The sequence below is a fragment of the Cynocephalus volans genome, chromosome 10, assembly GCF_027409185.1.
Source record: "Cynocephalus volans isolate mCynVol1 chromosome 10, mCynVol1.pri, whole genome shotgun sequence".
NCBI lineage: Eukaryota > Metazoa > Chordata > Mammalia > Dermoptera > Cynocephalidae > Cynocephalus > Cynocephalus volans.
This window is the reverse complement of record NC_084469.1, coordinates 101565998-101587426: the sequence shown is the minus strand read 5'-3', so window position 1 is coordinate 101587426 and position 21429 is coordinate 101565998. Positions and strand designations below refer to the sequence as shown.

The 21429-nt window shown below is 39.0% G+C and overlaps 2 protein-coding genes across 2 annotated transcripts; one reads left to right on the top strand and one right to left on the bottom strand.

Annotated features, from left to right (window-relative positions):
• Nucleotides 1–13524: 13524 nt before the first annotated feature.
• LOC134388860 (olfactory receptor 7D4-like) lies at nt 13525–14463 on the top strand. The gene has a single exon (XM_063112192.1). It carries the CDS (start codon nt 13525–13527, stop codon nt 14461–14463), a length of 939 nt encoding a protein of 312 aa, XP_062968262.1.
• A 5711-nt stretch (nt 14464–20174) lies between these two features.
• LOC134388876 (olfactory receptor 7A5-like) lies at nt 20175–20984 on the bottom strand. Its single transcript, XM_063112220.1, has one exon. The coding sequence runs from the start codon at nt 20982–20984 to the stop codon at nt 20175–20177; it is 810 nt and encodes a 269-aa protein (XP_062968290.1).
• Between the last annotated feature and the right edge of the window lie 445 nt (nt 20985–21429).

The window sequence follows — 21429 nt, the reverse complement described above, 5'->3', positions numbered from 1 at the left end:
TTGGGATGTATTGCATTAAAATCAGCAGTTAATTGTCAAAACATATAGTTCACAGATTTGATAAAAAATGTTCAGAGATCTATACATCAAATATATCTTAAAAATTAAAAGGCAAATCTGAGATTTGAAATAAAATTTTATAATCCTTAGCATAGATAAATAGATTGATATTATTAATTTCCAGAGAATGTTTATTAATTAAAGATAAATAGTTAATTTTATTTTTAATTAATTTATAGAAACAAAATAGTATTAGAAGATGGACAGGAGAGGCTGCTCTGAAATAGTAATATTTGAGGTAACAGAAAAGATAGGTTATTGTTAATCATGAGAAGTAAGAAAAGAGGAAACATTCTAGAATGGGAGTACATTATGATTGCTTTCTGTATGGGTAGTGACCATTGTAATGAAGGGATTGGGGAAGCCAGTGTGACAGGGAGCAGAGGATGAGGGTGAGGAGGGACAGATTGTATGACAACCACAAGTAGAGCATCCTGTAAATTTTTTTGATGTCCCTCTCACACTGGTAAATTTATGTTTAATGGAGGTCTGTGGATTTGATTCTTTTGGCTTATGATTTGCCTTAAGAGGGACTTACATGCTGCCTGTGACATTTCAGGTGTTCAACACATACAAATGTAGATGTACAATGAGGATAGAGACCAAAATGTCAACCATCACACAAAAGAGAAATCTTCTAGTGCAAGACATGCCTGAATATAAACACAAAATTGAATATTAATGTAAACTACATCTATATGTATTTTTAAATGATAATATGAGGAATCTTCAAAAAGTTCTTGGAAAGATTTGCATTATCTTATAATTCTATTTTTCTGTAAACTTTGTGAAGTACCCTTGTACATGATGAACAGTAGTTCCTATTCTAGGATTGCAAGCAATTTTAATACAAGGATGTTTGTCAACATGATTCTTCACAAAAATAGGCCAATGAAGGGAAATTATAACCATAGTCACAATGCAAAAAAATACATTTGAGGAAATTTAACAGCCATTACAGTGATTAGCAGCAAGGACAGAAATCTTGGTAGACAAAGACACCAAGGACAATTTATTAAAAATGATTTTTTATAGCCAACAATAAAAATGATCTTTTACAGCCAACAAGAAAATGTTTTTTTTTTTTACAGCCAATGAGCTACACTACTTTGAAACACTAAACTTTTGCGTTAAATTCATGAACATGCCAAGGCAGACTACTCCATCTTCAATCATTTAACATTTTCCTGAACATGAAAAGAGACTAGTAATATGAGAATAGGAAATTGTACTGAGTGCTGAACATCAGCAATCATTACATCATTTGCAGATGACATTGTGGACACTACAGTGAGACAATAACCATATCTATATAGAACTAATAAGGCCTATCATAAGTTAAAACTACAGTGGGAATAGTTAGGGAATATATTAGAAAATTTCAACCGTAGTAGGTACAGAGTAGACAAAACCTTATGCATCACAGATCTTTGGAGAAATAAATAATTAACAAATAACTAAATAAAAAATAAATAATTGGATGCAGGAAGGTTAACAGGATTCTATACTTTATTGGAAAGAGTGAAGAAGAGCTGGAGATTTTCCCGAATATAATTCATATTGGAGAGAGGCTCTAGATTCCAAAGAGTGAGAGAAGGAATGAAAACATACCTGGAAAAGATTGGTCTCAGTGGAAACTAAAGTACCTTCAAAGTACATGGACTTCACCTTCATAGACTGAATATAAATGGGCTTGTCCCTGTCTTATTCTTCTAGAAGTAAAACTTAATACACAGTTTATTACTCTTTTCTTTCTTACTCCACCAACAATCACTAGGACATATGGACTCACTCCCTGGTTTTCGTTGAAGCTTTCTGTTCTCCGTGATCTGTCCCTTTGAAGCCCACTTGGACTTTTACATTGGCTGGTGTCAGAGCATTACAGCTGAGGTGTAATAGGGGTGTGTTTAAAATTTCTAGCATCTCTGTGGTTGAATTCTCTGAGCACCACATTAAATAAGTTGTTTCATTGTCTTTCTATTCTCCTAGGAATTCAGTTCCCTTGGTATACAAAGAAGATAGCTGAATGGAAAATTTTCAGCCAATTTTGTGTGTACGGAGGCAGCAGTAGGGGGAGATGGATTTATTTCCTCAAGGGAGAAATTCTTCTTTGTTTGGTTTGATTAAAAAGTCACAATGTTTTCCCTAAAGAAAGTTTAATTTCTCTAAGAAGCCAAACCCATTTTTGTAATGTGCCTGCTTTAAGGAATATTTAGAGATTTTATTTGTGTGTTATGGATGAAAAGAGGTACCGTGTTTTAATTTTTTTCTTATCTTTTAACCACTTTATTGTGGCATGATTGAAATGTAATCAGCTGTACTTAATTAATGTATACAATTAGATGATTTTGGAAGTGTGTATGCAACTTAGGAAACCTCAGCAGTATTAAGACCAAAGACATACTTATAGTCATCATCCAAATCTTCCTCCAAAACCCTTTATTATTTTTGTGCATGTCATAAAACCCTGAATATAAAATATTCCCTCTTAGAGTAGAATAGTGGTTACCAGAAGCTGGGAAAGTAGAGAAGAGGGGAGCAATGAGAAGATGTTTGTCATAGGGAATATGTGACAATTAGAATAAGTTCTGGAGTTTTAGGGTGTGTGTAGCTAATCATACTGTATTACATATTTCAAGGTAGCTAGAAAAGAAGATCACCCCAAGGAAATAATAAATGTTTAGGTGATGAATATTCTAACTACTCTAATTTGATCATTATAAATTTTATGCATGTATTCAGTCATTTAACCCATAAACACGTACAATTAAATAAAAACAATAATACAGACTAAATATCTAATAAATTCTGACCTTAGCAAAATAAACAGAATATAAACAAAAAAAGATATGCCCTCAGCAAATTTTAAGTGCACAATATATTATTATTACATAAATAGACACTATTCAGTAATGTATATTTTCAGAAATTATTTATCTTACATAATGAAACCCTCTAAGAGTTGACCATCATCTTTGCATTTTCCTCCTCCCAATTCCTGGCAACCATCATTATACTCCAAAAAAGCTCCTTTCTGAAGGAAAACAAATTGGATAATAGTTTTTGTTTTGTCAAAAAGACTGACAAAATGGGGGCTGAAAAATATCCTTGGATATTTGCTGGTGGCATGGGAGCTTTTGTTAATGTTAGAAAGGGCTCCATTTATTACCTCCACATAGAAGGGTAGGACAGTATAATTCAGTGGGAGTGCATTGAAGAGTGAGTGTTGGGAAAATATAGGTGGCAAATATAAACCAACATTTAAGTTTACTGCAGTGAATCACAGCCTAAAGGAAATATGAAATAGGGGAGAGTTTTAGAAATGCTTTTAGTGGAAGATATGGGAACATGTTTAATTTCAAACAGAATGACTATAATGAATGAATTGGAATATTCAGGAATTACCTGGTATATAATTTGTAGGATGCAATACACACAATAAATCAATGAGAAATCACAACCTGCCGTATCTCCTAATATATAGAGTACACGAGTCCAGAAATTGAGAAATTGAGAGTAGAAGTGGCCTTGCCTAGTATTATTTCCAGTGAGACAATCGAGAAGTTTGTACTTCTGGGCTCCACAGCTATGGCTTCTGCAGATTTACAGGTCTAGGCTCCTAAAAGGATAGCACTTCTAAAGACATGGCAAATGTCCTGTTAAACTTCAAGCTATGTTGCTGCCTGGCATTTCGGGTCCCCCATGCCAAGGAGGGGAGCCATCATCCTGGCAAGTTTAATGGACCCAGGTCATTAATATTATTATGTGGCCACAGAAATGACCATGCACTGGTGCCCTGCTGTATCATGTTAGTGGCTGGGTGCAGCCAAGGAACAAAATCATTGCAAATGCAGTGGTGAATTCAGACGGCTGTCAGTCAGTTATGTTCTGACAGAAAGAGATCTCAGTGTTGTGTTTTTCAGTGAAACTGCCTCCTTAAGCTGAAGGAGTTTCTCAAAGATTGTTGAATTGGAGGATTATCATATTTCTACACTTTAAATGCATGGAAAAATAAGCCCTTATTTCTGCTCAAATAAGTAGAGGATGCAGCACAGCATCCATTACAGTCCACCCCTTTGGCGATTTGGATAAACTTCTTAGTGTAAGTTCTGAGAATATCACCTCCATGTGTTTTTTTGGCTTTTTTAATAGAGAGAGAGGCTCATGAAATGAACTAATTATAGAAGGAGGTTCAGTGGGACATACTATGTCCTCTACTACTGCAGAACATCTCAAGACCATAAGTGATACACAATGTCTCTCCTCTCTACTATTCATTCTTAATTTCCCTCACTTCTGCTAGTCTGAATGATTTAGAAGGTAACCTTGACCCTCATCCCTGAGGGTTCTGAGCCCTAGCAACCATTTTTTATCAGGTCATGGCTGCTGCATTTGATAATTGATGATTTTCAAAATCAATAATGGGCATACCAAGAAATACCAAATGGTTCAACTATATCCAACATGTTTTCTCGTCCTGTCATTATACAACCCTATTGCTTGGATCATATTATCTTCCAGAACCGTGGTGTAAAAATTCACTAGGGAAAGAAGAATTTATGTGGATCTATGGCATCTTCCAGTGGGAGAATCACAATGCAGGCCCTGAGGATTGTAGAGCAAGGAATGCTCCCCACAGAAAATAAGTATATGTCTCTTGAAAAATAGCTTCTGCTTTGTTACTGAGCCCTAGTAGATATGAGTTGCTGTGATCACATATTAGAAACTTCCCATTATAAACCTGATTTTATTGGAGCTACTAAGTCATGAAGTCAAACAGCCCCTGCACCAGTCCATGTTGTAAATGGAACCTCTGGGATAAAACCTGAATAGCACCAGAAGCGTACGTAATCTTCAGGAGCAGGCAGCCCAGACCCTAATGTCTTCTACCATGATTACTATAACAAAAAATATGAATAGCCAAAACAATCCTAGAAAAAATAAAAGACTCTACCAAAAAACTTTTAGGACTTATAAACATATTTAGTGAAGATACAAGGGTAGAAAATCAACATGGAAAAATCAGTAGCATTTTTATACAGCAACAACGAAGCAGATGAAACAGAAATCAAGAAAGCAATCCCACATGTACTATCCACCAACAAAGCAAAACAAAACAAAACACCTGAGAAAACTTAACCACTAAGGTGAAAGATTTCTACAATAAAAACTACAAAAGAGTGATGAAACAAATTAAAGAGGACACAAAAATAGGATGACATTCCATATTCATGAATTTGAATATTATCAAAATGACTATGCTACCAAAAGTGGTCTACAGATTCAATGCAACCCCTATCAAAATACCAATGATATTCTTCACAGAAATAGAAAAAACAATCTTAAAATTTGTGTGAAACCACAAAAGACCCCAAATAGTCAAAGCTATTTTCTCTTGGATTAGTCTTGGTAGGTTATATGTTTCAGAAATTTATCCATTTTCACTAGTTTTTTAAATTTGTTGGTGTATAGTTGTTCATAACAGTCTTAACAATTCTTTGTATTTCTGTGGTATCAGTTGTAGTGTCTGAATTTACTTTTGTGATTTTATTTATTTTTGTTCTCTTTCCTTTATGCTTAGTCAGATTATTATTTTCTACAGTCTTTCCTGCCATTTTTTGTCTTATACATCTAATCCCATCTTGGCATCTGCTTTTCAGACACAAAACAATAAATATTTTTTCCTTTTCTCAGAGACAGCCATTTCAAAGGCTAAATCTCTTATGAGTTATAAATACCCAGCCTCTTTACTCAACAAAATAGAACTCTCAGAGAGGTCTATCCCTGTTTTTGAGCTATGTATGGAGTCATCTGAAGCTCTGTTATAATTGTATCTCAGCCCAGGGTCTTATCTATTTATTCAAAAATAGTTGATTGTATGTATCTGTGGGGTACCGCACTGAATATCAATACCTGTGTGCAATATGTGATGTTCAAATAAGGATAATTAGCATATTCAACATTGTACAATGTAATTGATTTTTGCAGCTCTTTATCAATTCCTCCCTTAGCCCCCCTCCCCTTCCTGCCTTCCCACCTCTCTGGTCAGCTTGGACTCTGCTGGGCTGCTGGATCACGAGGCGGTACCGCAGGGTGTGTGGTCTCTGCTGAGCTTCCACTTCCCGTGCAGGACTTCTCCCTGTTTTGTGTGCTCTGGCCCGGGCTGTTGGATCACGCAGTGGTGACCCCACAGAGTGTGTGACTTCTGTTGAGTCTCTGCCTCCCTAGCCCAACATCTCCCCGCTCTGTGCACACTGGGCTGGGCTAGGACGTGTCTTCTGCAGCCCTCATCTATCAGCTGGGCCTTTAAGACCCTGCTCAGGCACCTCTTCACCCCGGAAGTCTACCAGGTTTCTCCTAGGCGCAGATGACTGGTTGCTCTGGGTGCCTTTGTAGTGCTGTGTAGATCTTTCTCAGGACTTATCACCTTCCTCCCGGTATTGCGGTTATTTGTGTACTTGTCTTATCTCCCACACCAGAGCGTGAGCTCCTCGGGGGAGGAGCCTGCAGCACATGGTTCACCTTTGAATCCCCCCGGCGCTGACTGACTCCGGTGCCCACCCACAGTCAGCTCTCTGGCAGGTTCAAGTGAACTCGGGAACTCTCCGACCACACTATTCCTAACCAGAAATTGGTTAGGCATTTTTCCGAACTGGTGGCTGCAGAGATGTTATCTGCCTCCCGGAAACAGGGAGTTTACCAGGGTCCGGAGCCCAGGGTGCGGTGGTGTAACAGTCGGCCCAGCCCATACTTCCTTGCCCTCCCGACGCTGGCCGGGGACGCCCCATGCCACCAGCCTTGCCAGAGAACCATGGAGGGAGTGGGAGGGGAGGCCAGCCCATAGGGCCCGGGAAGCCCCACACCAGGGCAAGCAAGTGGGAAGGCTCAGTGAGGAGCTGAGCTGGGCGAGGAGGACAGGCTTGGCCGAGCTGGGCCGGACCCGCCACCACCTGAGAAAATGGAGGCAGCCCCAGGCCGGTGAGTGGCCCGGTGGGGCAGGCGGAAGCCGGGCAGGCTTCTGCCCCCGAGCAGGGCTGGGCCAGAGGTCACTCTCGGGGCTGTGCCAGGCCGGCGGCTCCCTCTCTGCCTCTGCGTCATCACCGTCCCTGTTCTCGGCTGCCGCATGGGGCTGCTCACTCGGTCCTGCGGCGCAGCTTGGGCGCTCCCAGGAATCTTCTTTTATGCCGGCCTGAAACCTAGAATCCTGAATAGGGCAGCTGGCTGCCTTCAGCGCGGCCCGGCCTCCGGGATCCTGGCAGCGTCAACAGCAGCCCCGGTGCCATGTTCCCTTTTTAGAGACTCGCTTTTGCAGCTAAGAAACAGTTCTTTTCCTGCTCCATACTTCAAAGCTGTTGCCTGTAAATGAGGCAGCCTCTCCTGCCAACAGTAAAGTGGCGGTTAGCCCCCATGACCGGCCACCAGCAGCGGTCCTCCCTTAAGAGATGGCAAGAGGAAGGTCCACAAGTTTCCCGGCTGCCTAAGGCCCAGTGGCCGCCTTTTCCACCTCAGCTAATCCGCACCAACGGGCGCAGCCACTGCCATCTTAGGATCCTGGTAGCAATATATTTTGTATAATGATCAGAATTCTATCCTTGATGGTTTACCCAGTTTAAGGGGGATATTGATAAATAATAGACATGCAAGATATATTTATTGTGATGCTAAGAACATTTACCAGGTATCCTCTGTATGTCACAAAAAGCACACTAGAAAAATCATATGCATCATATCATTTAATTCACTTTTCCACCTTTTGATGTAAGATTTACTACGTTGTAGAGATGAGATATCTGCAGCTAAAAGAGTTTAAGCAACTTTCTCAAGATCACACTGTAGTAAGATGATGGATCAAAATTCTATTTCATTTAGAATGACTGAAGATCCATTTTATTTTTTTAAGTTTTTAATTGTATATATTTGTGGGATTCAGTGTGTTGTTTCAAAACATGCATACATCGCACAATGTTTGACTTAGGGTGGATAGTTTATCCATTACCTAAATGTTTATCTTTTCTTTGTGGTGATTACAGTCAAGATCTTCTTTTGTAGCTATTTGGAAATACACCACACAATATAGTATTATAAACTATAGTCAGCCTAGAATACCTGAACTTATTTTTCTATCTACCTGTAACTTTGTACCCATTAATGCACCTTTTCTCCCCCCTCATGCCCATCCCCCTTACCTTCCTGGCCTCTGGTAACTGTAATTCTACTCTACTCTCTACATCTTTTTTCTCCTCCTCCTCTTCTTCTTCCTCCTTCTGCTTCTTCTTCTTTGCTCCCACATATGAGTGAGTTCATGCAGTATTTCTTTCTGTACCTGGCTTATTTATTTACTTGATGGACTCCAATTCCATCCATGTTGTTGAAAATCGCAGAATTTTACTTTTTCAATAGCTGAATAGTATTCCACTGTGCATATATACCACACTTTAAAATATATTCATTTGTTGATGGACATTTAATTTGATTCCATCTCCTGGCTCTTGTGAATAGTGTTGCAATGAACATGGGAGTACAGATGTCTCTTTGACACATTAATTTCAATTCCTTTGGGTATATAACTAGTAATCGGATTGCTGGGTCATAAGGTATATCTATTTTTGGTATTCTGAGGAACCTCTATACTGCTTTTTAAAAAATAATGTCTGTATTAATTTACATGTTCATCAACAATGTAGGAGAGTTCTCTTTTCTCTGCATTTTCACCAGGATTTGTTATTTTGTATCTTTTTGATAATAGCCATTCTAACTGGAGTGAGATGGTATATTAGTATGGTTTTAATTTGAATTTCCCTAATGATTAATGGTAGTGAGCATTTTTTCATATGCTTTTTGGCTATTTGTATATCTTCTTTTGAGAAATGCCTATTCAGGTCCTTTACCTATTTTAAAATTGGGTTATTTGTTTTTTGCTGTTGAGTTGTTTGAGTTCCTATATATTCTGAACATTAGTCCCCTGTCAGATGCATAGTACGCAAATACTTTCTCCCATGCTGTAGGTTGTTTCTTCACTTTGTTGATTGTGTCCTTTGCTGTGTAGAATCTTTTTAGTTTGATGAAATCCCATTTATCTATTTTCACTTTTGTTGCCTGTCTTTGTTGTCTTGTTCATAAAATTGTTGCCCGGTCCAGTTTCATACAGCATTTATTCTGTTTTCTTCTAGTAGTTTCACAGTTTTGGGCTTTCAATTTAGGTCTTTAATTCATTTGGAATTGAGTTTTGTATACAATGAGACAGAGGTCTACATTCAATTTACTACATGTGGATATTCAGTTTTCCCGGCACCATTTACTAAAGAGCCTGTCCTTTCTCCAGTGTATTCTTGGAACCTCTGTTGAAAATCAGTTGGCTGTTAATGAGTAAGTTTGTTTCTGGGGTTTCTATTCTGTCCCATTGGCCTACTTGTTTGTTTTTATGCCAGTCGCATGCTGTTATGGTTACCATACATTTATAGTATATTTTAAGTCAGGTAATGTGATTCCTCCGGCTTTGTTCTTTTTGTTCAAGATTGCTTTGGCTTTTGTGTGTGTGTGTGTGTGTGGTTCTACACAAATTTTAAGATTGTTTCTTCTATTTCCATGGAGAGAATGTCACTGGTATTTTGATAAAGATTGCATTGACTCTTTAGTTTGCTTTAGGTAGTATGTATATTTTGATGATATTAATTCTTTCAATCCATGAACGTGGGATATTTTTCCATTTATTATTTTCTTCTTCAATTTCTTTCACTAGTGTTTGAAGGTTGTAGAGATCTTTCACCTCCTTGGTCAAATTTAGTCCTAAGCATTTTACTTTTTGGGTAGCTATTGTAAATGGGATTACTTTCTTGATTTCTCTTTCAGATATTTCATTATTGGTGTATAGAGAGGCTATTGATTTTTGTATGTTGATATTGTATCCAGCAACTTTAAGGACTTCATTTATTAGTTCTATCTTTTGTTTTCTTGTCTTCAGGTTTTCATACATATATATATATATGAAATATATATATATGATTCTGTCATCTGCAAATAGGGACAGTTTGACTTCTTCCTTTCCAATTTGCTTTCTCTTGCCTTATTTGTCTGGCTGTAACTTGAAGTACTATGTTTAATAAGAGTGGTGAAAGTGGGCATCCTTGTCTTGCTCCAGTTATTAGGAGAAAAGCCTGCAACTTTTGTCCATCAGTTGATATTATCTGTGGGTTTGTTATATGTGGCCTTTACTGAATTGAGGTACATTCCTTCTATACCTAATTTGTTGGGTTTTTTTAATCATGAAGTGGTGTTAAAATTTATGAAATGCTTTTCTGCATTTGTTGAAATGATTAGATGGTTTTTTTCTGTTTGTTTTGTTTCTTGGGTTTTTTTTTCTTAGCATTATCTAAAATATTTGGTTCTATTTATGTCTATTGCAAACAGAAAATAAGAAAACGTTTTTTGGGAAGATTTTGGAAGTTTCCCAAAAGACCAATTCAACCAATTCAATGTTTACTGACTTCCAAATATCTACATTTTAATTGTGGGGATTCATCTCTATAGAAATCCCCATGGATTTGTTACTCTAGAACTACCATTCCCGAGGAGTCAAGGAATTTTTGTTATTGTCATGTCATGCATGATTATGAGCTCTCCCTAGACCATCAGAGATATTGAGCAAGTCTCTTCCAAAAGGTTCAGAAAAATTTATAATCATCTGTCTCATATTCTCTCAGTGTGCAATAAAAGAATCAGATTCTGGGACAGCTGCATCTGATACAGGCCACAGTCTGCTTCTGCTCATGGTGGAAAATGGCAAGCAGCTGGCAGGTACAAGCAGATCACATGATGCTAGACAGCAAAAGAGAGCTGATTAGATAGTTTTTGTCCTTTACTCTATTAAAGTGGTGTGTCACATTTATGGATTTGCATCTGTTGAGCCATCCTTTCATCCCCGAGATGAATCCCACTTGATCATAGCAAATGATCTTGTTAACGTGTTATTAGATTCAGTTCACTAGCATTTCATTGAGGATTTTTGCATTTATGTTAATTAGAGATATTGCTCTATAGTTTTTTTGTTGGTCCTTTTTTGGTTTTGATATGAGGGTGATGTTGGCCTCATAGAATGAGTTTGGAGTATTCCCTTCTCTTCAATTTTTTGCAAAGTTTGAGCAGAATTGGCATTAGTTTTTCTTTAAATATTTGGTAGAATTAGATAGTGAAGGTGTCTGGTCCAGGACTTTTCTTTGTTGGGACACTTTTTATTACTGCTTCAATCTCATTACTTGTTATTTTTCTATTTAAATTTTCTTTTTTAATTTTTATTTTTTTGGTTTTTTTTTAAAAATTATTTTTTTATTTTTTTAAAAAATTTTATTTTGTCGATATAGATTTTGGCTGATTATTGCTCCCCATCACCAAAACCTCCCTCCCTTCTCCCTCCCCCCCTCCCCCCCAACAATGTCCTTTCTGTTTGCTTGTCATATCAACTTCAAGTAATTGTGGTTGTTATATCTTCTTCCCCCCCCGCCCGGTTTTGTGTGTGTGTGTGTGTGAATTTATATATTAATTTTTAGCTCCCACCAATAAGTGAGAACATGTGGTATTTCTCTTTCTGTGCCTGACTTGTTTCACTTAATATAATTCTCTCGAGGTCCATCCATGTTGTTGCAAATGGCAGTATTTCATTCGTTTTTATAGCTGGTGGCGTGGAGTAGCTGAGATGGAAAATGTGGTACATCTACACAATGGAATACTACTCTATTTAAATTTTCTAATCCTTCATGATTCAACCTTGATAAGTTGTATGTGTCCAGAAATTTATCCACTGTTTCTAGGTTTTCCAGTTTGTTAGCATATGGTTGTCCATTGTAATCTCTTATGATCCTCTCTATTTCTGTAGAATTAGTTGTATTATCTTCTTTTTTGTTTCTCACTTTGTCTTTTATTTTTCTTGGTTAGTTTAGCTTAAGGTCTATCAATTTTGTTTATCAATTAGAAAAGCGAACTCTTTGTTTCATTGGCCTTTTGCATTTAAAAAATATCTCTAATTCATTTATTTCTTCTCTGATCTTTATTATTTCTCTCTTTCTACTAATTTTGTATTTGGCTTGTTCTTATTTTTCTTGTTCCTTGAGGTGTGACATTAGGTTGTTTATTGGAAGGTTTATACTTCAGAATTTGTTTCTCTTTTACATTTTTATTGTGATAAAATATATAGAACATAAAATTTACCATTTTAACTTTTTTAAGTGTATAATTCTGTGACATTAATTGCACTAAAATTCTTCTGCAAATATCACCATCATTTTTAGATGCAGGCACTTAGTGCTATAAACTTCCCTCTTTGAACTGTTTTTTCTATATCCCATAGATTCTGGTATGTTGTGTTTTCATTTTCAGTTGTCTCCAGGAATTTTTAAATTTCATTTTAAATTTCTTCTTTGACCTATTCATTGCTTAGAAGCATGCTGTTTCTTTTCCATGTACTTGAATGGTTTCCAATGTTTCTTCTGTTATTGATTTCTAGTTCTTTTCCATTGTGGTCTGAGAAGATAGTTGATATAATTTCAAATTTGTTGAATTGTTGAGGCTTGTTTTATGGCCTAGCTTATGGTCTATTTTTGAGAATGTTTTATGTGCCACTGAGAGGAATATGTGTTCTACAGCCATTGCATGGAATGTTGTATAAATGTTTGTTATGTCTAACTGGTCTGCAGTGGAGATAAACTGATGTGCCCTGGTTAATTTTCTGCTTGGATGATCTCTTCATTGCTGAAAGTGGAGTGCTGAAATCCCTGACTATTACTGTGTTTCAGTCTCTCTCTCTCTTGTTAGGTTGAGACCCATTTTGTAAATCATATCTCTATGCACACCCACATCGGGAGAGTTATATGTCTAAAATAATTATTATAAGAGGAGACTAATCGTCATCATGATCATCATCTAATGAGATCATACTGTGCAGAAAGACATTTTTAAACTTCACAAAGAAAGTAATAGTAATAACCAGATTTGTGGTACAAGGGAATAAGGCAATAGGAGTTATCTGTCACATCAATAGGAAGCATCAGGTCACAGAATAAAGATTGTTTGGGTTAAAAATTTACGTCTTTACCACTATTGTAGAGCTATTAGAATGAAAGTAGGAATGGTATTATTAAGAAAAAGATGTGAGATGTTTTAAATTACTTTAGAAAGGTCATATCAAAGAGGAAATTAGTTTGTGACCACAGATAAAAATAAGAGAATTTGATCCAGTTAGTAGAAGTTAGAGAGAAATTTCAGCTATGTCAAAAAAGTCAAAATAATTTTACACATTTAAATGGAAATGGGCTACCACTTGGCTGGGTGGATCTCTGTTAATCAAAGGACTCCATAAAGGGTGACAGATGTCCAGGCAAGGGAGACATTGTGAAGTGATGACTAGCTAAGGTGTCAGTTAGCTGTTCATTGAACGTTGCTTTTGCCTCTTTGCCCATCAGACACCCCAGCTACATGGAAGCAGAAAACCACACTGAACTATCAGAGTTTCTCCCCATCAGCTTCTCAGAGAATTCTGAACTGAAGCCCTTACTTTTGGGATTATTCTTGTCAGTGTCCCTGGTCACAGTACATGGGAACCTGCTCATCATTCTGGCCATCATCTCAGACTCCCATCTCCACACACCCATGTACTTCTTCCTCTCCAACCTGTCCTTTATTGACATCTGTTTCATCTCCACCATCACCCCCCAAATGCTGGTGAACATCCAAGAACAGAGCAAAGACATCTTCTACATAGAGTGCCTTGCCCAGATGTATTTTTTAATGATTTTTGCTGGAGTGGATAATTTCTTACTGACTATAATGGCATATGACTGCTTTGTGGCCATCTGTCACCCCCTGCATTATACGGTCACCATGACCTCCCACCTCTGTGCCTTGTTGTTTCTGATGTCTTGGTTCATCATTTGCTGGGCCTCCCTTCTTCAAATTCTACTGATGAAGAGGCTGACCTTCTCTACAGGTACAGAGATTCTGCATTTCTTCTGCAACCTGTCTCAGTTTCTCAAGGTGGCCTGCTCTGATACCCTCATTAATAACATCTTCTTGTATGTTGCAGCTGCACTGCTGTGGGTGTTTCCTGTCATTGGGATCCTCTTCTCTTACTATCATATAGTCTCCTCTTTAATGAAGATGTTCTCCATTGCAGGCAAGTATAAAGCATTTTACACCTGTGGGTCTCAACTCTCTATGGTCTCCTTGTACTATGGGACAAGCCTTGGGGACTATGTCAGTTCTGTTTTGAACCATTCTTCTCAGAGAAGCTTAATCACCTCAGTGATGTACACTGTGGTCACCCCCATGGTGAACCCCTTCCTGTACAACCTGAGGAACAAGGTTGTGATGCGAGCCCTGGGAAGACTTTTCAGCAGAGCAGCCTGTTGTCCATGAAGCATCACTGATCTCTGTACTAAGTGGAAATCGTGCAATTCCACTTTCCTGAGGTACCTAGGTGGATCAAAATCATACAGAGAGAAAGTAGAAAGTTGGTTTACAGGGGCTAGATGTAGGGGGAGTGGAGAATTAGTGTTTAATGGGCAAAGAGTTTCTCTTCTGCAAGATAAAAAGAGGTCTAGAGATGGATGGTAGTGATGGCTGTGCAACAAGGTGAATTTATTTAATGCCACTGGGCTCTACACTTACAGATGTTTCATATATACTATGCAGCGCTATTTGCAATAGCTAAGAGTTGGAATCAGCCTAAATGTCCATCATCAGATGAGTGGATATGGAAAATGTGGTATATGCACACAAAGGAATACTACTCAGCTATAAAAAAGAATAAAATACTGCCATTTGCAACAACATGGATGGACCTAGAGAGAATTATATTAAGTGCCATGAGTCAGGCTCGGAAAGAGATATATCACATGTTCTCACATATCTGTGGGAGCTAAAAATAAATAAATAAATACACAAATAAACTGGGGGGGGGCAGGGAAGAAGACACAACAATTACAATTCCTTGAGTTGATACGACAAGCAAACAGATATGAGGTTGTTGGGGGGGAGGCGAGAGAGGGAGGAGGGGGGGAGGATTCGATAATGGGCCTCAATAATCAACCACATTGTATATTGACAAAATAAAATAAAATTTAAAAAATAAAATAAAATGAAATAAAATAAATAAAAAATAAAAATCTCCCATCAGGAATGACAGACATGTTGCTCTCAGTGTTGGGGGTACTGCTCAGCCCACCAAAATCTGTCCCTGTGGGCTCAGCTTCAGCTGCAGAGAGACACCTTAACCCACTCATGCCTCCTTCCTGTAGAACCCCACATTCAATGACTGATTGATGTGGAGTATAATGTCTTGGCTTCTCTGCCCCAATTCCAGCCAACTCCAAGAGACCATTCCAGCTCCAGAGCTCGCTGGTGGTTTTCAGAGGTTTTGACAGAGTGACACTTGGCTCAGTTTTTTCCTCTGCCCTTCTCTCTGAGTTTGTCATGTTGCAGAATGTGAGAGAACAGTCCTCACAAGGCTGTCCATACTTCAGACATGCTTCACATGTTTGTGGGTTTGCAGGGCCACCCTCACTTCAGAACATCTTGTTACAAATTTGGGAGTCCCTACAGACTCACTTAGGCATGATAGTTTGCTAGAATGATTCACTAAACTCAGGAAAGTGCTCTACTTATTATTACAGTTTAGTACAGCAAAAGGATTGAAATTAGAACCAGTTAAAGGAAGATACACAGGGCAAGATCTGAGAGGATCCAAACATGAAGCTTCTGGATGTCCACCCCTCATGGAGTCCAAACACATTACCTCATCCTGGCTACAATGTGTAACAATGCTGAGAGTATTTCCAACCATGGCAACTCACCTGAGCTTTGGTGTCCAGAACTCTTATTGAGACTTCATTGCACTGGGATGATTGATTGAATTATTTTCTATGAGACTGAACACAATTTCCAGTCCCCCCGCAAACATGTCAAGCTGATATCATGTAGCCGGAAGACCCGCACACTATAATCAAGTGGTTGGAATTTCAGGTGTGACCAATGTCCATCCTGAGCAATCTCATTAGGGCCAACTACCAGCTGTGGTCTGAGGGGCCTGCCATGAATAACCCAGGCAACCCTATTAGCAGGGACATTTCAAGGGTTTAGCAGTAAACTCCCAGGAGTTGGGACAAAGGCAAGGCCTCTCTTTAGGTGAGCCTCAAATTTCTAACTACATGTCTGCCCTTCCATTGGTATTGATTCCAGTAGCACTTCCTGGTAAACATCCTGTATGTAAACCTCCATCTTAGAGTCTGCTTCCCAAGGAACTCAACTTGGGACGCCTCATTACCAATAAAATTAATTTGGTAAGATTTTAAAGACAATTCCAAGGTAGGGTTTGGATTGTCAGCAGTATTTTGTTAATCATACCCAGTGCTGGAATCACTGGTGGAAAATTCAAAGACAGGAGATACAGAATACAAAGTTTAGGGTGGCAGGGGTGGGGGGTGAGGGTGGGTCCATCTAAAGAATACTAATGAATTGGGAAATCCAAATTCAGAGATGTTTCATAGAGAGTGTGACGTTCAAAATAATAAGGTAACATATGTATCTGCATGTGCAGCATACTTCAGATTCCTGAAGCCTGTGGTCCATTCATAAGCACCTACCCATTTCTCCCCTGATTCTATTACAAGTTTGATCAGGGACACGCCAATTGCTCTGTTCACTATATTTTGGAGAAATTAAGCATCCAGATGACCACAGTGCTTAACACTGTGTGTATTTCCATTTTTTGGGAGGGAAGTTTTCTGAAGAACTGAGGAACATTCCAAGGTCTGTCCCATACAATAAAGAGATACACAGACAGGTGACAGCAACAGGTGTAAGGTGCGTTAATTTCATGCTGGAAGGCACTATTTAACTCTCTTGTTTCTGCTGTCAAAATTCACAAGCATATGTCTGTTCAAATTTTCAAGTAGATAAACTCTTTCAGGTCACTGCCCCCCCACCCCACATTTTGTCATTTCAGATCCCCTTTTCCTTTTGCCTAATATCAAAACAATTAACATTATCTAAACTTGCCTGTCTCAGTTATATGTTTTTTTTTCTTATTCTTCATAAACAGTTCATCTTAACATTTTATTTCTAATCATGCAAATGTTTCCTAAGTTATTTCTCCATATTCAGTTTTTCCCCAGGCAGACAGAATTTTTTAAAAAGGTGTGATTAAAACATGGCATCTCTACTTAAAAACCTCCAATCATTTCTGCTATTCCTAAAAAAAAATTTATTGCTTTATACCAGTGTGTATAAGACTCTTCATTGTTTGGTCTCTCCTCTTTCTAGCTATCTCTGCTATTTCTGCTCCCTGGAGAACTTATAAATGCAAAGTTGAGCCCCATCCCAAACCTGCTGCATCCAAACCTCAGCTTCAGGAACCAACCTGTGGTTTAACAAGCTCTCCAGGTGATGATGATGGATGCTAAGTTTGAAAACCACTTGTCTAAACCTATTCTCTTTCTTTTAGTTCTTCAAACAGACCATGTTACTTTAAGCCTCTGGGCCATTACACTTTATTCTCTATGTCTAGAATGTTCTCTACTTTCTTATTCAGCTTTCCACTTCAATAACAGCACTTAATGATGCCTTCCATGACCCCCATCTAAATATCCTTGATGTTCTCTCCATCGACGTAGTCTCCCTATTCCTCTTCTACTGTCATTACATTCTGAGTGAACTCACAAGTTCTGAGCATTCTGAGGAACAACCTGGGTGCCACAGCCAATCTTTTCCAAGTTAAATTTATTCAGGTCACCCACAAAGTGAGTTCGGTCATCTTCCTGTCCAAAGTCCTTTGCGGGATATGATATTATTCACTTAAGGAAGATATTGTGCAATTTCATTGTCAGTACAAAATATTGTTTGGTAGAAATTGGTTACAAAGCCTGGAAAGTCACTGATTGTGTCAAAGAAAAATTGCACCTGATGAGTCAAATAGACAAGGAAGACTTTATTACAGACTATTGCACTATTCACAGTATCCAAGATAAGGAATCAACCAAGTGTCCATCAACAGATGAATGGTAAAGAAAATGTCGTGTAAATACACAATGGAATATGATTCAGCCATAAAAAAGAATGAAAACCAGCCATGAGGCAATATGGAAGATCCTGGAGGACATTATGTTAAGTGAAGTAAGCCAGGAAAAGGAAGAGAAATACTGCATGTTTTCACTAATATGTGGAAGCTAAGAAAGTTGATCATGTAGAAGTAGGGAGTAGAATGGTGGTTACCAGAGGCTGGGGAGGGTAGTGGGGCAAGAGGATACCGAGAGGTTGGATAATAGATACAAAATTACAGCTAAATAGGAAGAATAAGATCTAGTGCTCTATGGCACTGTAGGGAGACTATAATTAACAACAATTTATCGTATAATTTCAACTAGCTGGAAGACAGTATTTTTAATGTTCTCAGTACAAAGAAATGATAACTGTTTGAGGTAGTGGGGAAGAAAAGAAAAAAAGATGAGTAGTTACCGAGTTTCAGGGAGGAGGGAGTGAGGGAGAGAAGGATGAGCAGGTGGAGCACAGAGGATTTTTAAGGCAGTGAAACTGTTCTGTATGATACTGTAATGGTGAATACATAACCCTGTGTATTGGGCAAAACCCATAGAACTGTACAGCACAAAGAGGGAAAACTATTGTAAAGTTTAGTTAACGATATATTAATATTGGTTGTGATTGTAATAAATGGACCACACTGAAGCAAGATGTTAATAATAGGAGAAACTGTGTGTGGGGGTGTGGGTGTGTGGGGGGTATGTGAACAGTGTACTTTCTGCTCAATTTTTTTGTAAATGTAAAACTGCTATTTAAAAAATCTATTCCAAAAATAAAGACCATTGCAATAGGGAGAGAAATTGACTGCAACTCCATAGGAACAAAAGATGGGAGGATTTTCAAATGCTGGGGTGAGCTAATAAAAAAGAACTAGAAAACATTAGTGGGGAGGTTGCTCAAGGTTATTGGGCCAGCTGTCTTTGCTAATTGCTGCTGACTGTCCACTGGTCCTGCCCTATTGCACATCTCAGGCAGCTGTCGGTATCACATATGCATAGGGTGGCAACTGTGTCACTCAATTCTTGCTCTTCTGAATTATGAGTCTGAATCTGTGCGTCTATTTTATCTGTGGACACAGAACATGATCTGATAAATTTTGCTATCCTGGATCTGAGCTCTATAGGGGTGAGGATTTTTGTCTGGTATTTTTTTCCCCACTGCTGTATCCCAGACACTCAGGACAGTCTGAACTCTATAGGTGCTCAATAAGCATTACCAAATGTATGAATTTGGTAAGTGCTAGCAGTGGTTACTGATGACATGTACTATTTCTCAGTCTTTTCCAACAGCTTCCAAGTCAGTACTTGAACTTTCTGTATTGACCTGCAGGACTGCAAATGCCAAGCTGAAATGCGGTAATATAAGGAGTTGAAAGAGGGAGTGGGAGTGGGGGGATAGAACCGAGGATGACTGAATCACCATAAGAGGTTCAGACAAAGTGTTCACAAGGCAATTCTGACCAAAGATGAAGAAATAGGGTGGAGAAAATTATGTTGAGTGAAATAAGCCAGGCACAGAGAAAAAAAATACAGCATGTCTTCACTCGTAAGTGGGAGCTAAGAGGGAAAGAAGGAAGGAAAGAAAGATGATAGTGGTGTGTTGGACTTGCAGAGGGAGAGAACACACCTAGGGTTGCAGAGTGGGGTGGGGAGGGAGGTCAGCGATTAATTGGGTGGGGGACACAGGGAATAATCACAATTTGTGGTAATGCACATCCTGATAGTATTAATCTGGCCATCACATCTTGGGCACAAGTGGTGATGGCCAGCTTTGTACCCCATGAATATCTATAACCAATTAATAAATAAAGAAATAGAATGGGTGAGAAGCAAACTTTGATGTGATTTCTTTAGCCCACTGCTAGTCTTTCTGCTATCTCAAAAAATCTAGGACCAGTGTTCCCATCAGTGAACATAGAGCTTTCTCCCAAGAAGTCTTTGTAGGGCCCTCTTAATGTCACTGTTCCTCAAGCTGTAGATGAAGGGGTTCAGCATGGGAGTGACCACTGCATACATCACTGAGGCCACTATTCCCTACCAGGAAGAGGAGGATGCATCAGAACTGAGATACACACCAAGGCTTGTCCCATAGAACAACAAAACCACAGACAGGTGAGACCCACAGGTAGAAAAGGCTCTATACTTGCCGTTAGTAAATGGGATCCTCAGGATGGAAGAGACAATTCGGCTATAGGAGAAAATGATCCCTGAGAAGGGCACAAAGCCAAGAAGACCCATCACCATATATATCAGGATGTGGTTGACGAGTGTGTCTGAGCAGGCAAGCGTGAGGACCTGAGCAAGTTCACAGTAAAAGTGTTCAATTCCCCAGTTGGAGCAGAAGGACAGCCGCAGCACCAACAGACTCTGGATCAGGGCGTGTGACAAGCTGAGGATCCAGGACACCAACACAAGCAGGCTGCAGAGGCGAGGGTTCATGATGACCAGGTAGTGCAGGGGGTGGCAGATGGCCACAAAACGGTCATAGGCCATCACGGTGATTAGAAATGTGTCCATGACTCCAAGCACCATAAAAAAATACATCTGGGCAATGCAGCCTGCATAAGTAATGGATTTGCTCTGTGTCTGGATGTTCACCAGCATCTTCGGGACAGTGGTGGAGGTGAAGCAGATGTCAGTGAAGGACAGGTTGGAGAGGAAGAAATACATGGGGGTGTGGAGGTGGGAGTCAGAGCTCACAGCCAGGATGATGAGCAGGTTCCCGAGCACAGTGACCACGAACATGGACAGGAACAGCCCAAATAGCATCGGCTGATGCTCTGAGTCTTGGGAAAATCCCAGGAGTAAAAATTCTGAAACCCTTGTTGCATTTCCTGGTTCCATTTCTCTGACAAGTCAGCTAGAAGATGAAGAATGTGAAATAGACACTGGACAGATTCTAACGTCTCTGTGTTTTTTTCCTTGAGTTAAAGAATTGGGCATAAAAGGGTTAGCACAAAAAATCTTAGAAATGCTACATTCTGTCATTTGTTATATGCAGCATTTTAGTAGGTTGACCAACCCTTGTCTACTGGCCTCTCAGATACTCATGCTTTTCTTTTATCTGTGGCTTAGAATATTATGTTTTCACACGATAAATGGCCTGGCATCCTCTCCAGCCTAGGCAGGATGTTCATTGCCAAAGTTGATCTCTCCCATATCCCAACAATTTACCCTGTTTTCTCTCGCTCTTCTTTCTACCTAATCCTTCACCAGGAATCCTTCCTTTAGAAGCCTCAGCAACTGCTTCTCCACAGCCTTTGTGTGAAACACCTACATCCCCGTCCTT